This window comes from Protopterus annectens, chromosome 8.part0 (genome assembly GCF_019279795.1).
Source record: "Protopterus annectens isolate FY-2018-M chromosome 8.part0, PAN1.0, whole genome shotgun sequence".
Classification (NCBI taxonomy): Eukaryota; Metazoa; Chordata; order Ceratodontiformes; family Protopteridae; genus Protopterus; species Protopterus annectens.
In genome coordinates, this window is record NC_056741.1 from 1331117863 (window position 1) to 1331132745 (window position 14883).

General features: G+C 41.9%; 1 protein-coding gene across 3 annotated transcripts in view; it reads left to right on the forward strand.

Moving 5' to 3' along the window:
- KPNA2 (karyopherin subunit alpha 2) overlaps positions 1-14883 on the forward strand; it is a 557358-nt gene that overhangs the window by 446042 nt on the left and 96433 nt on the right. For all 3 annotated transcript variants that reach the window (XM_044080878.1, XM_044080877.1, XM_044080879.1), the window contains exon 9: positions 11161-11343. In XM_044080878.1, the coding sequence (XP_043936813.1) occupies positions 11161-11343 (183 nt within the window). The remainder of the gene's footprint in view (positions 1-11160; positions 11344-14883) is intronic.

Sequence of the window (14883 nt, forward strand, 5' to 3'; positions counted from 1 at the left end):
AACATCCTACATAATAGGATGGCAGTACATAGCAATCCAAATATTCACAAATAGCTGCGTCATTTATAAATTGTGAGTGATGAAAAATACTCACTATTTTTGTGTTTATATTTTATTTAAGTTTCCTGGCTTTAAGTATGGGTTTAATAGAGACCCTATCATTAATGCCAGGGCTGCGATCAGCTCTAAACCTAATAATCCATTTGGCTTCCATTTGTTCAGTAAGATTACTCAAGTCCCCTCTCCTTATCCCCGGTTTGTTCACATAGATAACTTGGAATAGAAACTTATGTTCTGTTGATGTGTTATTTACATGTTTAGCAAGGGCATTGGATGTGCAGGATATCCTAATCTTATATATATGTTCTCTAATCCTCTCTTTAAACTTACGGTCAGTCTTGCCCACATAAAATGCTGGGCAGGATTGACATGTAGCCAGGTACACGACATGTTTAGAGTTGCATGTTGCTGACATGGTGAATGTAAAAAGCTGCCCTGTGACAGGATGTGTAAAAGTATTACATTCTTTCACATATTTACATTGGTTACATTTCTGACACTTTCTAGTAGCCCCATCTAGACTATCTGACATTATATTTCCAACTCTATTCGGACCACAGAGCATCCTATGTAGATTCAATTTGTTTCTATAAGAAAACTTGGGGGCCTCATCTATTATACTAGAAATCGTAGGGTCTGTTAGTAGGACATCCCAATGTTTCCTATAAATATCCTCGATATTATTGATGTCTTGTGTATAATGTAGAGGGATTCTGATATTATTACTAGCTTGTACTGTTCCTGAGATAGCTGACTCATCACTTTGTTTGCCAAAATAGGGCTGAGCTCTACCCTCTCTCAGCCTATCTATTCCAGAGAAATTCTCCTCAATCTCTTCATTCGTGTAGCATCTACTGGTAAACTTAGTTCTAAGTCCTTCCATCTCTCTAAGGAACCCAACATCATCAGAATTAAGCCTCGATGCCCGCATGGCTTGACTCTTTAAAATATTTTTGAAAATGTTTAGGATGCATACTACTACGATGTAGCAAACTATTTCTGTAGCACTCCTTCCTGTATACTCCAGTATTCAAATTACCATCAGGTAATTTCTCTATGTATACATCCAAATACGGAATAATGTCTCTAGATTTTACCATGGAGAAATTCAAGTAGTCAGTCTCATTATTCATCCTCTTATATAAATCATTCAATTCTTCTTCATTTCCCTTCCATATTAGAAAGAGGTCATCTACAAACCGGGTATAACATCCCATCTTGTTCTGAAATTCAGCCATCCGAAAGAGTGAAGTATCTTCCCAGTCAGCCATAATTAAGTTGGCGTAGCTGTTCGCACAAGATGTGCCCATGGCTACACCATCTTTTTGTATGTATATCATGCCATCAAAGGTAAAGATGTTATTTGTCAATCTCCATTAGTTCACATAAGACACCAATCCTGCTCGTAGAGAGGACCCCGTCCCCTGTCAATCTCCTTTTTAGCCTAATTAATCCGTCTTTGGTATTACTGTGAACAGGGATTGTACATCAAAAGTTACTAGAATGCTTTCTTGCCCATCATTCACTACAGTTGTCTGTTCATATAATTTAATAAGGAATTGTTTGGTATCTTTCAATATATGTTCGTATTTGTCCACTATAGGTCTTAGTATTGATTCCAGATATAGGGATATAGGTTCAGTTATCCACCCTTCCCCAGCCACTATAGGCCTCATTGGTGGTTTAGTTCCATCCTTATGTATTTTTGGAATTCCTTGTATAATTGGAATAGTGGGGTATTCAACAAGTAAATATCTAAACTCTTCATTAATTCTCTCATCTAGCATCTTGCTCAACCTAGATGCTACCTCAGTTATTATTCTATCTACTCTATTGGTATTAATCCTTTCATAGAATTTATTATCACTGAGCATCAACAGCATCTGGTCTTTATAGAATTCCATATCCATGACCACTACCGGGCCTCCTTTGTCTGCTGGAAACTATCGCCCCATAAGCCGGACTAGCTTGGTCTGCAAAGCTATGGAAAGGATCATCATGGACCTCATAAATAGATATTGGGGACCTACAGACACTGGATCCGACCCAGTTCTGCTTTAAGGGCAGATCCTGCCTCTTAAACCTGGTCAATTTCTTTGAAACTGTCCCAAAGGCCATTGATGAGGGGAAGGTGGTCCACACAGCCTACCTGGACCTCGCAAAAGCCTTCGATACAATACCCCACTCGGGCATTATAGATAAGCTAAGAAACACAGAAACCGGCAACGAACTTGAAAAACCAATAAAACCAAGTCCAGTGAACTGAAACTCCAAACCAAGGTTCCAAACCGTAAAAAAAAACTCTTGAAGTAAAGAAATCCAAGTAGTAAGGGCTAAAAACAGACGTTTATTTAAGCGCTTTTAGTCTACTGTGAATACGAAGACTTCAGAAAACAGTTCACAAAATAAAAAAAACGCAATTTAGTCAGCTGTCAACAATCAAGCACATTTTTAAAGACATAGTAAGATAAATTAATACAAATAAGCTAAAGTGAAAATAGAATAAAATAAGATAGAACAAACCAAACCAAGGGCATAAATACTTTCATATCAACCTACACAATACAAAAACCAATTCATACTTCTATTATAACTTAATAAACTTTAAACAGTTACTTTATATAATAAAAATGTATATATGTATACACAACTGTATTAATACAATGTATATTGCACACAGTTTTTTCAAGAAAGTAATAAATATATATCTGGAAATATATAAAAATATATATTTTAGTATTAAATTTTAAATTTAAATTTTTAAAAAAAATTTAAAGTCTTTATCAATTATTTATTAATTAAATTTAATTTAAATTTTCCTAATTGTGGATGATTATTTTCTAAGACTTCTGAGTCTTAGAATACTTGAAATAGAACAAGTATCGTTTAACCCAGGCATGCAAAAAGCATTTAGTTTAACTTGCCAAAGTAATTCTAGTTCTAATTTCAATTGCCTTGGACCTCCTCTGTTTAGTTTCATTTCATCCATAACAATAAACTTAAGTGCGCCCTGTGTTAGTACAAGTATGTTAAGTGCGCCCTGTGTTAGTACAAGTATGTTTTGCTAGGGCGTTGTCTAACTTCTGTTAATAGCATATTGATGTTCATACAACCTATCACGTAATCTCCGCTCTGTTTTGCCCACGTAGAATGCAGGGCACATTTTACACACAGCTAAATACACTATAAAGGTAGAATTGCAATTATGCTTCCCCCTGATTTTATAACGTATACCATTGACAGTAAAGGAATCAGTCACCTCAAACTTACAGTAGTAAAATTTGTAGATGTGATACTTCAGAAATATTTGTGCCAAGAGGCTCAGATCTGCAAAGATTCTTGGTACTTTCTGGACAAGATTAATTCTGTTAGTTTTAATACTACTAACTTCCTTACTATTGATAAGGATCTGTATACATGTATTCCCCACACAATAGCTGTAGAATGGGTTGGAATTTTACTTAATAAATACAGAGCCCCTCGTAGTGAGGTTAGTTTAGTTATGGAACTAATTGATATAGTCTTGAGTAACAATTTTGTGATTTTTTCAAGACAAGTTTTACAATCAAAAAGTAGGTGTAGCAATGGGGTCGCCATGTGGGGCTAGTGTTGCCAATTGTGTTATGGTGTATTGGGAGTCCCAATACATTTTTTTAACAGCTCTAATAACAGAGACTCTTTGGTCACCTACACTCGTTATTTGGATGATATTTTCATTTTATTTAATGGGAAAGAAATTCTCAGTGCTGACTTTGTACAATATTTGAATACTACAACAGAATTCTTACAATTTACATCAACCTTTAGTACCAATTGTATTGCATTTTTTGACATCTATTTAGTAAAAGATTATCGGTTGAACTGTTACACAGCAAAAATTTATAGAAAGCCAACTTATTCTAATACCTTTCTCCATTTCTCTAGTAACCACCCATTACATCAGAAGTAGTCAGTGGTAAAGGGCCAACTGGTGCGTGCCTCTAGGATGACCACTTTGGACGCTGACTTCTTTCATGAGTGTTCACTCCTTAGGAGTATGTTCCTGGAACGTGGTTACCCAGAAACTTTTCTTGACAACTTGATAAATGAAGTTAACATTAAGAGAAACAACAATGTTTTCTTACCTATTCTTGCTGAAAAAACTACAATAGACATACAGGCCGATAATAATAGCTTAATAAAACCTATTAAGTTAAAAAGTGACAACTTATGATAGTCAACCTCATAATTACTTTTTCACCACAAAGTCCGTCATGTATTAATATTGTTAGAAAAAACTGGAATTTATTTAAAATGAATGAAAATATTCATGCTAAATTAGGAGAGTTCCCTAGGGTCACATTTAGAAAGGGATGTAATTTAAAAGCCATTTTGGAACATGCAAACACCCCTACCATACGTAGAATTGGAATGAGTAAATGTGAAAATTGTAACTACTGTAAGTTTATTGAGGTGACTGATTCCTTTACTGTCAATGGTATAAGTTATAAAATCAGGGGGAAGCATAATTGCAATTCTACCTTTATAGTGTATTTAGCTATGTGTAAAATGTGCCCTGCATTCTACGTGGGCAAAACAGAGCGGAGATTACGTGATAGGTTGTATGAACATCAATATGCTATTAATAAACAGAAGTTAGACAACGCCCTAGCAAAACATACTTGTACTAACACAGGGCACACTTAAGTTTATTATGGATGAAATGAAACTAGACAACAGAGGAGGTCCAAGGCAATTGAAATTAGAAGAACTAGAATTACTTTGGCAAGTTAAACTAAATGCTTTTTGCATGCCTGGGTTAAACGATACTTGTTCTATTTCAAGTATTCTAAGACTCAGAAGTCTTAGAAAATAATCATCCACAATAATTAGGAAAATTGAAATTAAATTTAATAAATAATTGATAAAGACTTTTTTAAAAAAATTTAAATTTAAAATTTAATAATAAAATATATATTTTTATATATTTCCAGATATATATTTATTACTTTCTTGAAAAAACTGTGCAATATGCAATGTACATTGTATTAATACAGTTGTGTATACATATATACATTTTTATTATATAAAGTAACTGTTTAAAGTTTAAGTTATAATAGAAGTATGAATTGGTTTTTGTATTGTGTAGGTTGATATGAAGGTATTTATGCCCTTGGTTTGGTTTGTTCTATCTTATTTTATTATATTTTCACTTTAGCTTATTTGTATTAATTTATCTTACTATGTCTTTAAAAATGTGCTTGATTGTTGACAGCTGACTATTTAAATGGCGTTTTTTTATTGTGAACTGTTTTCTGAAGAAGTCTTCGTATTCACAGTAGACGAAAAGCGCTTAAATAAACGTCTGTTTTTAGCCCTTACTACTTGGATTTCTTTACTTCAAGAGTTTTTTTACGGTTTGGAGCCTTGGTTTGGAGTTTCAGTTGGCTGGACTTGGTTTTATTTATTATAGATAAGCTCACCAGCTTAAATATAAACCCCTATGTCACTAGATGGGTTGCAAACTGGCTCAAGGACAGAACCCACATGGTTAGAATTGCTGGAGCTATGTCAGACTCCAAACCAGTTACAAGTGGCATCCCACAAGGCTCAGTCCTGGGACCTCTCGTTTGTTATACATTTCTCGGAGGTACAGGCCAACATGGAAGGACTGTGGCTGACCAAGTTTGCAGATGACTGCAAACTGGGCGCCATAATCGACTCTCCAGCCGACACAAGCATCCTCCAAAAGGGCCTCAGACAACTGGTGCCAGAACCATGGCCTCAAGCTAAACACCAAAAAGTGTATAGTCATCCCCTTTGGCAAAAACAAAAGTGCCCACAAATTATCACATAGGTGGTAATCCATTAAGTACAGACTTAATTAGGGACCTGGGGACCCAAGTTGATAGCAATCTCTCATTTGACAACCACATGGCCAAAGTGGTTTGAAAAGTATTTTATATAGCCCACCTAATCATGAAGGGATTCACATCTAGATCAGGGGAGGTCATCGTGCCTCTTTATTCATCCCTCATCAGGCCCATAATGGAGTACAATGCCCCTTTTGGGATGTACCTTACCAGACACCTGCAGCAAAAAGACCCCAAAAGTACCTCACCAAGAGGATCAAAGGGCTCAAACAGATGCCATATGCTGCCCGGTTAAAGAAACTCCAGCTCTACTCAGTGGCATACCGCCTGCTCAGAGGCGCTGTGCCTGACGTATAAAGCAATGTCCAACCTGGAATTAATGGACATGCTGCACCTCAAAATCCAAATCCCATCGAGCTACGCGCTCGAGAGACTTGAACCTCAGCACTGAAATAAATAGGACATGCTGGAGGGACAGATTCATAACCCAGAGGCTCCCTTCACTCTGGAATAAAATCCCAGTCCAGGTTAGGCAGAGTCCCTAATTTCCTCTCCAAGAGGAATCTTGAGTGGATGGGAGATCATAGGTTTACCCCGGGTATCACTTCTGTGTCACTGTTAGAGGCACAGTATACTAACCTCAAAAAAGGGCATAGCAAAATTAATTTAAAATGGGTGGCGAAAGCCAAACACTCTGGCTGGGCTTATAAATGCCCTAAGGCAGATAGCCTAGTATGAACCTGTAAGTCTGTCAACATTCCCAGGACCTGTAAACAGTGATTTCCATCATTCCTTGCCCAAGGGCAGAGTTCCTTTGGTGGGCAGAGGCTTGCAACCACAACAAGGGACTCCTTTCTCACAACCCCCCACCATCCAAACTAACACATCAGACATTGCATGTGGGCTTGCATGGCAGGCAAATGCATTCAAGGCAAATGGCGCCCAGGACAAAATCACCTGCATATCAAAGAAATGTTAGCTGTACAGAATGCACTAACAGTCCTGCCAGAGAAACTCATGATACACACCAGTTATGTGGTACATAAACAAGCACGGGGGAACTCAATCCTACCCACTCTGCAGGTTAGTCATGGCTCTGTGGAATACAGCCTTAAGCAACCAAGTGCACCGGCAAGCTCAATTCCTGCCAGGCAAACAAGTCACTGGCAGACTAGCAGAAATCTAATGGACCCATGAGTGGAAACTGGAACCAAACTCTTTCAAAACTTCAAATGCACAGGTGGGGGACACCAGAGTTGGACCTCTTTGTGTCCCCCAAACCAACTAAATTTTGCACCAGAATTCCCCACAGCCAAGCTTGGAAAGTGGATGCCCTATCCTTCACATGGAAAAATCTGTATGCCTTCCCCCTATGCCCCTCCTTCCAAAAGTACTCCAAAATCATACTGGCAGGTGAAGGACAATCCTTATTGCACCAGACTGGCCATGCCAGCACTGGTACCCACTCCTATGCAGTCTGAAAGTAGTGCCACCTTGGCACCTACATCAGACCCTCTGCTGTCCCAGCAGGAGGGACAGATTTTGCATCCTCAGCTGTAAACCCTTAACTTGGCAGCCTGGCTTATTCCCTGAATACATCACCAGCAACCCTCAGCAAACAGGTGTTGGATGTTATCCTTGAGGCCAGGAGGCCCAGTACTAGGAAATCCTATTCGGAAAAGTGGAACAGATACTGTTTTTGGAGCCAGTCTCAAGGGAAGAACACAGCTGTGCCCTCCTTGCCTCAAATCCTAGATTACCTACCAGAGATGCTCCACAAAGGCCTATCCTTAAGATTCATGTCTCTGCCATCTCAGCTCATACTGAGGCACCCCTCTTCTCACCCTTTTATCAAGCAGTTCCTGAGAGGAGCTAACAATTTAAGACCCCCAAGGAGAGTTCTGCCTGGAACCTTTTTGTACTAGAGAAGCCCACTGTTCTCCCTTTTTGAGCCTGCTGCTACAGGAGTTAAAATTCCTCTTGGAAAACAGCCTTACTGCTAGCCATCACTTCAGCAAGAAGAGTGTCTGAGTTATAGGCCCTTATGGCTGTAGAACCCTTATCTTCCATATGGACAGGGTTTCCATCAGGACTAACGCATCTTTTATGCCCAAGGTGGTATACAGTGTGGCTTTAAACCAATCCATCCACTTGCCAACCTTTTTTTCCTAATCCTCAGAATAAATGGAAAGGATCCTGCACTCCTTGAACATGCACAGACTGCTCAGGTTAAACCTTTACAACACTAAACCTTTCAAAATCTGACCAACTGCTAGTCAACTTTGCTACAGGGGCAGAGGGAAAGGCCATTTCAAAACGATTTCTAAAAGCACACCACCCATTTCTGCTACACACATGAAAAACTACACCACAGGGGATCGGGTCTAATTCCACTAGGGCTACCTCAACCTCTACAGCTTTTCTCAGGGGAGTCCCTACCAGGGACATCCCAGAAGCTGCAGCCTGGAGTTCTGTACACACCTTCACTGAGCATTACCACTTGGTTATCTTTTCTAAATCCAGAGATGGATATGCCACAGCAGTCTTACAAGGCTTGCTAGTCAGCCCTACTACTTCTCAACTGCCTCCACCCCTACTCAGCTTTAGGAATCAACCCAAATGTGATGACTGCAACAGTCTAACACCAACATAGTACAGATGTGTACACTTACCGTAAATGTATATGTTTGCCTGTATTCCCTGTTGCAGTCCTGGTTACCCTCTCTCCAGCTCCATGTATTTCTATACTTTCTACCTATCCTCTTTTTTTGCCCATATCTTATGGAAATGGTATTTACTTTTTACTGGAGGTGTGTTGCACACCATTTGATTACTTCCTATTTTGGGAGCTCCTGACATCTGGGGCAAGAAAGTGATGTAATGACATCGACTGCATGTTTTATACACTTGTCATGGATGAGGTGACAGCATCTGACAGAAATCCCAAGACTCTGGGTTTCGGGCTACCTGCAGGCAGGTAACCCAAGTGTGGTGACTGCAACAGTGAGTACACTAACATCTACATTTATGGCAAGTGTACACAACTGTACTTTCTGCCTTCCCCAGCCCAATGCCACTGACCATGGATGCTTCCCTGCTAGGGTTGGGGTGGGGGGGGGGCATTTCCAGAGAGACCGTCAAAGGTACCTGGTCCCCCATGGAAGCTAATTTGGACATATCCTGGAATTGAGGGCAGTTCTTAGCATTGCAAGTGTTTCATAAATCCCTCTGGGACCATTGCAATTCAATCTGAAGTCATTATTTGGTATGTAAACAAACAAGGTGGAACCAGGTCTTACTCTGTAGGGAAGCCATGAGAATTTGTCACTCTGCGATAGCTTTCAAGTACATTCTTATAGCAATAAACATTCCTGCGTTCAACATTCACCGTGATGCCTCACAAGTGGTTCCTCAACCCTATAATGGCTCAGATCTGCTGTTGGGGCAGGCCTTGCTGCGACCTATTTGCTTATCCCCTAAACAAATGAAGCTACTTTGCACTGATCTCGCTCCCTCAGCGGGGGGAGGGGTCACTGAGGGATGCTCTGCATGATTGGCCCCCTGGTCTGCTGTATGCCTTTCCCAGTTTCCCCTCATTCCTCCCGGAAGCTCAATGGTTGAGAAGCAGTGATCCTCATTGCCCCTTATTGGCCCAGTCAAGTCTGGTTCCCTTTCCTATGGCCTCATCTGATTCACAGCCCATTGATCCTGGATCAATCCCAAGTTCTGCATCTCACCCTCTGGGACTGATTCACCCCAATCTGTACAGCCTCAAGCTCATCTTGGTTTCTCCACTTCGATTGCAAGGCTACCCATTTCATCTCCTGTCTGGGATTCTTCTGGCTTCCCACAAACCTTCCACCAGGAAAATTTACTCTAGTAAGTGGGCTAGGTTCTCTATATATGGGCCATAGAGCATGACCTAGACCCTTTCTCTGTGCCTTTACAGAAGATCCTACAATACCGGACTACCCTTCAACATGCAAGAGCTTTAGCATTGACAATTACTGTACATTTAGCAGCTATCGCAAATTTTCACTGTGGATTTGATTCTTCTGTGATGTCAGTCTGCAAAACCTTCTTGAAAGGAGTATTACATGTTAAAACCATTCAAGCCCCCCATAGAGCCTTGGGACTCTACTTTGGTGCTTCAGTCCTTAAGCCCGCCTTTCGGGAGGGTGGCCTAATGGTTAAGGTGTTTGCCTTACAAACAAGGTGCAGGGTTTGAGTCTCACAAGGGATAATTGGCTAGGCTTAAAATGGCTCGCACTGGCAGTTAGCTTAGTACTAATCTATGAACCTAATGTGATATAAAATTGTCTTTGAAGACCATTTCTAGTAGCCCTTACCTCAGCGAGAAGTGAGTTGCAGGCCTAGTGAGACCTTTGTTTTTTTCACAGGGAAAGTGGCCCTAGTACTGACCCATCCCTCTTGCCCAAGGTCATTTTTGGGTTTTCAATTAACCAATCTATTGACCTGGTTTTCTTCCTTCAACATTAAAATAGAGGAGTAACTTACATCCCCTTGATCATAGACAACTTCGCTTCTACTTGGACAGAACTAAATCTTTCAGAAAATCAAATTCTTTGCGGACCCAGACTGGGTAAACTTGTCTCCAAAGTGACTATCTTCCTGGCTTAGAAACGTCATTACTTTTTATCTACCATCAGAATAAACTCTACCTGCCAGAGTAAAGGCTCATTTGACTAGATTGAGAACATGAGGGGCATTGTGTAGGTCTTGACTGAGTTTTTGGCTGGTGCTTGGTAACTGCCATGTCTGTTCAAAGACAGAACCAGTTCAATCAGGAATGAATGAAGATCTACATCACAGATGGAACATTATGGTAAGAACTTTTTCATAGGATTTGCGGTGAACCAACTGAAGACTTGGGTCTGCAGTGCCTTTATGAATTCTGATAACTGGAATTTTTCCTCCTTGGGCCATTAAAGTGAATTCAGCAGTTTTTACACAGTTTGTGGCAGAGATGCTGGAAGATGCTAAATAGGCATGCTTAAATTTTTGGAAATTATTTTTTCTGACAGATTTGTGGAATGCACTGAAGTTGTTGGTTGAAGTGTACCTTTCAACTGCTGGATAGCAAAACTAAACTTTCCTGAAGTTCTTGGTTTGGGTATGTAGCATTTTGACCAGCATACAGGGAGGGGGTGTAGAAGTGTACTCTTTGCAGTTTTGACTAAGTTTTTAGAAAATTTCCTAAAATAACAGCTCTAACTTTACTTAACAGGGTGACTACAAAACTCAAAAGGAGGCTGTCTGGGCTGTGACAAATTACACCAGTGGTGGGACAGTTGAACAGATGATACACCTGGTTCAGTGTGGAGTAGTAGAGCCCTTGTTAAACCTACTCACTGTGAAAGATAGTAAAATTCTTCAGGTCATTTTGGATGGAATCACTAATCTCTTTGCGGTAAGTTTGTTTAATGATACTTGATGCATGCATATCTGCACTCCTAAGGAGCTGTCTAGGAGCTTTGGTATTAAATGTACTGTATTTGGTTAACCTGCAGATTAAATAAAAACTGAAGTCTGTCTGCAGTCTGGTATGCAGTTTTTGGGGAGTATTTTTGACTAGAAACAAATTAACTGAGTGGGCAGAGCACTTGGCTTAATATGTACAGTTAGAACTGTCACATGCTAATCTGTGGAACTTTTGACAGGCAATTTGTGCTCAGTTGCACAATTAGCATGCCAAACTGACTAGTTTAAGTTAACTGCATTCTGGTGTAAGCATAATTTAAGACCTGAAGTAGTTTACTTCATTCGATCTTCAACCTGTGGGTATCTGATCCGGAAATTATCTGAGCCGGAAATTTCACAAGCATCTGCTCAGTTCCAAGCTCCTCCCCTACCCATAATACACCACCTCGTTTGCTGTGTCCTCCCTTCGCTCTCGCTGGTGCATTGTGTATAGGTACTTTTCCTTGGCTTTCAGGTATTTCTGTAGTACTTCCCCTCCCTCAGCCTTTTCTGTTCTGTGTGGTGAGTGGAGTGTCTTTAAAAATCCCTTTTTCTTGCGACTGGTTATGGCTGATCTCCCAAAACAAGTCTTCAAAAAATGCATTGGGGCCACAAACTGTAGCCTTTTGACAGCCACACTGTTTTTTTGTTAGAGTGCTGCCTGTCAACAGACTGCAGTATTTGCGTGGGTTTAACCTGCGAGCTTTTAATGACCATAGGACTAAACTTATGAAGGGCCTTCTCCCTTCTATGGAGGCTACTGCCTCCAGTTCTGCTTGGGTCACTGCTGTGCCTGCATCTCCGACTCCTGCCCTTGCTTCTCATCCCTCCCAGGCTGGGACTAATCCTCCTGTCTCAGCCTGTGGAAGGAGAGCGTAGAAAGGGCAGAGGGAGAGCACAGGAGTGACAAGTGGAAGAGGTCCCTGGATCTTTTTGCTCAGACTGCCCCCCAAACGTCAGACTAGACTCCGATCTCCTAGGTTTTCTTTGGAGCCAGAGGAGCCCAGGCCATCTTCTAGAGCCAGTTTTTTGACCCACCAGGTTAGTCAATGGCTTAGTCAGTCTACCTGCTGTCTTTGAGAAGTTGACATGGATAAAATTATTCAGATTTATTTGCGCACAAATTCAGATGGGAATTTTGCCAGCCTCCTCTCTGGAGTGGGATCTCGCTTCCCTTCTTACACCTATCTTTGATCAACCCCTGGTTTTGGAGTACATGGATCCGAGAGCCCCTAGTCGGGGTCGGTGCTGACCTGTACCAGTTTCCTCTGTCGGCAGCTGCCTGGAGCATGTCTGATCCGACTAGTTCTGATCTGAGTGGCTCTGAGCCATAGCCTGGGTGTTTGATCCGAGGAGGTGGAGTTTTTCCATCTGCTATAACCTTGTCTGGTCACGGCCACTTCCTGTGTGCTCCTACTTTGGGCCCGTCAGATCCAGGGAGAGCAGTTCCCTTACTGGTGTCCCTGGAACCTCACTCTCCGGTGTTTGAGGTAGTTTTTTTCCAATGGATCGAGGCCTCTGACTATCTTCAGACTCTGCCCAAGCTCCCTCTGTGAATCCTGTTCTACCACAGGGACCGCCTGTGCTCTAGGACCCCCAGGCGGTTTCCCTTGAAGTTTGCAATCCCTTTCCCGAAAGCCCCACCAAAGTGGTTCCTCAAAGCATACTGTAAGAGGGAGGCACTTGGACTCCTTCAGTCTCTCACTGAGGACACTGATTTGGGTGGGGAAGGTTCCCCCAGATCACCTCCCAAGGATGTATCCTTCAGAGACGTCATGGAAATCTTGCGCCAGCAGGGAGGTTGGTCCACCCCAGTTTGCTCTGACAAATCTGTTTCTGGAGGCTTTTGGCACAGGCCAGTCTACTTCTGGGTGTTCCCCATTAGTGGACTTCCAAGCCCTGAGGTGAAGGAACCAAACACTGAAACCAGTCCCTAAGCACCAAGACAAAATATTGAGCCCACTGCAGACTGGCTTGGAATAAAGGGTCCTCCATAGACACTGGTGGTAGCAGTCACCACCATGAAAGAACTAGCCCAGGAGAGTTCACAGTGAGTCTAAGATGATGGATCGTCTAGGGAATCTGGTTTGAGTGAGCAACCTTTTCCATCAGAGCGCTGAACTATCTGGCCCAAGTTTCTCTACTACAGTGTGACCTGGTTAAGGAACTGGCAGTCTTCCCAAAGTCCATCGCAGGAGGACCGGGCTATGTTAGAGGATGCCTACCTTGACAGCGGTTTCTAATGTTTGACTCCTTTCACATGTGACTGAAGGAGTGGCTATGGTAGCTGGGTCCAGTTTCCACAAGGTTAAACGCCTGGCTCAGATTGTCAGTTTGTGGAACCTTTCAAGCTGTCTGTTTGCGAATGCCCAATATGACTGCTCTTCCCTCTTTGGTAAGATCGTCCGTGACACCTTGGTCCAGCGTGAGACTGACACTGCTGTTGGAATCTACTTCTCGAACCCAGAATTGGCGAGGACAAAAGATGTGGTTCTGGAAGTTTCAGTATTCCTGGGACACCCTTGGGCCCTTTCCCTAGAGGCAGAGGGGGACAGGACAAACACTGGCCCAGAGGCAATTTGAGGAATTTTGGGTCTTGAACCATTCTCAGGCAGGCCTGTGCAGCATCCCTTAGAGGTTGCCTGACTGCTCTGGAGCCAGGCGGGGGTCACCTGTCATTGCACTTGGCGGCATGGAAGTCCATGTCATCAGACCATTGAGTGCTTCAGATAATTTCCAGAGGCTGTTCAATCCCATTTGTGGTTCTCTATCTACACCTTGCAAGCATCTAGATGTACCACCTTTGCAAAGGGAGGCAGTGCTAGAGGAGCTGCAGTCATTCACATTGCTGTCACATTGCTGCAGTCCTAACTATTGGGTGATCCCGGCCGAAGTAGCGCTGGCGTATCACGTGCATCGTTGGCGCCGGTGTACCGGCGTACTACGCTCAGTCTTTAATGCAGTTGGTCTGTCAGTCTTTGCCGCGCTCCTCGATGCAGAAGCAATTTTGCGTTTTGCAGGTTGGCAGTTTGAAACCCGAAGTCAGAGTGGCTCAAGTTTCCGAAGTTATATTTTGGTTTGCTTGAAATTTTTGTTTTTTTTCTTGGTTTTTTTGCCCGATGTCAGAAAAATGTGTGAAAAACTTTAGTGAATAACTGTTACCATACTTTAGGGATTACCATACTTTGTTACCTGCTTTGTTAGTTTGTTTGACGTTGAGTGTTGGATGCTTTCTTGTGCAAGATTTAACAAACAACTATTAAGAGAAGGTTACGCCGTGTTAGTGTTTGGGAAGGGAAGCAGGCATAAAATAAAGGCCGAACGGATGTTCCGAGCAGCAAGCAAAAGCAATTAGAAGGCTCAGCAGCCCCGGCAAACCTGGAAGACAGTCAGTGACGCCGCCAAGGAGAAACTCAGTGAGCTCAGTGAGTCTCAGGGGTTTCAGGTGTTTCTTTTTTATTGTTACAGGATGTTTCTTGTTTATTTCAGT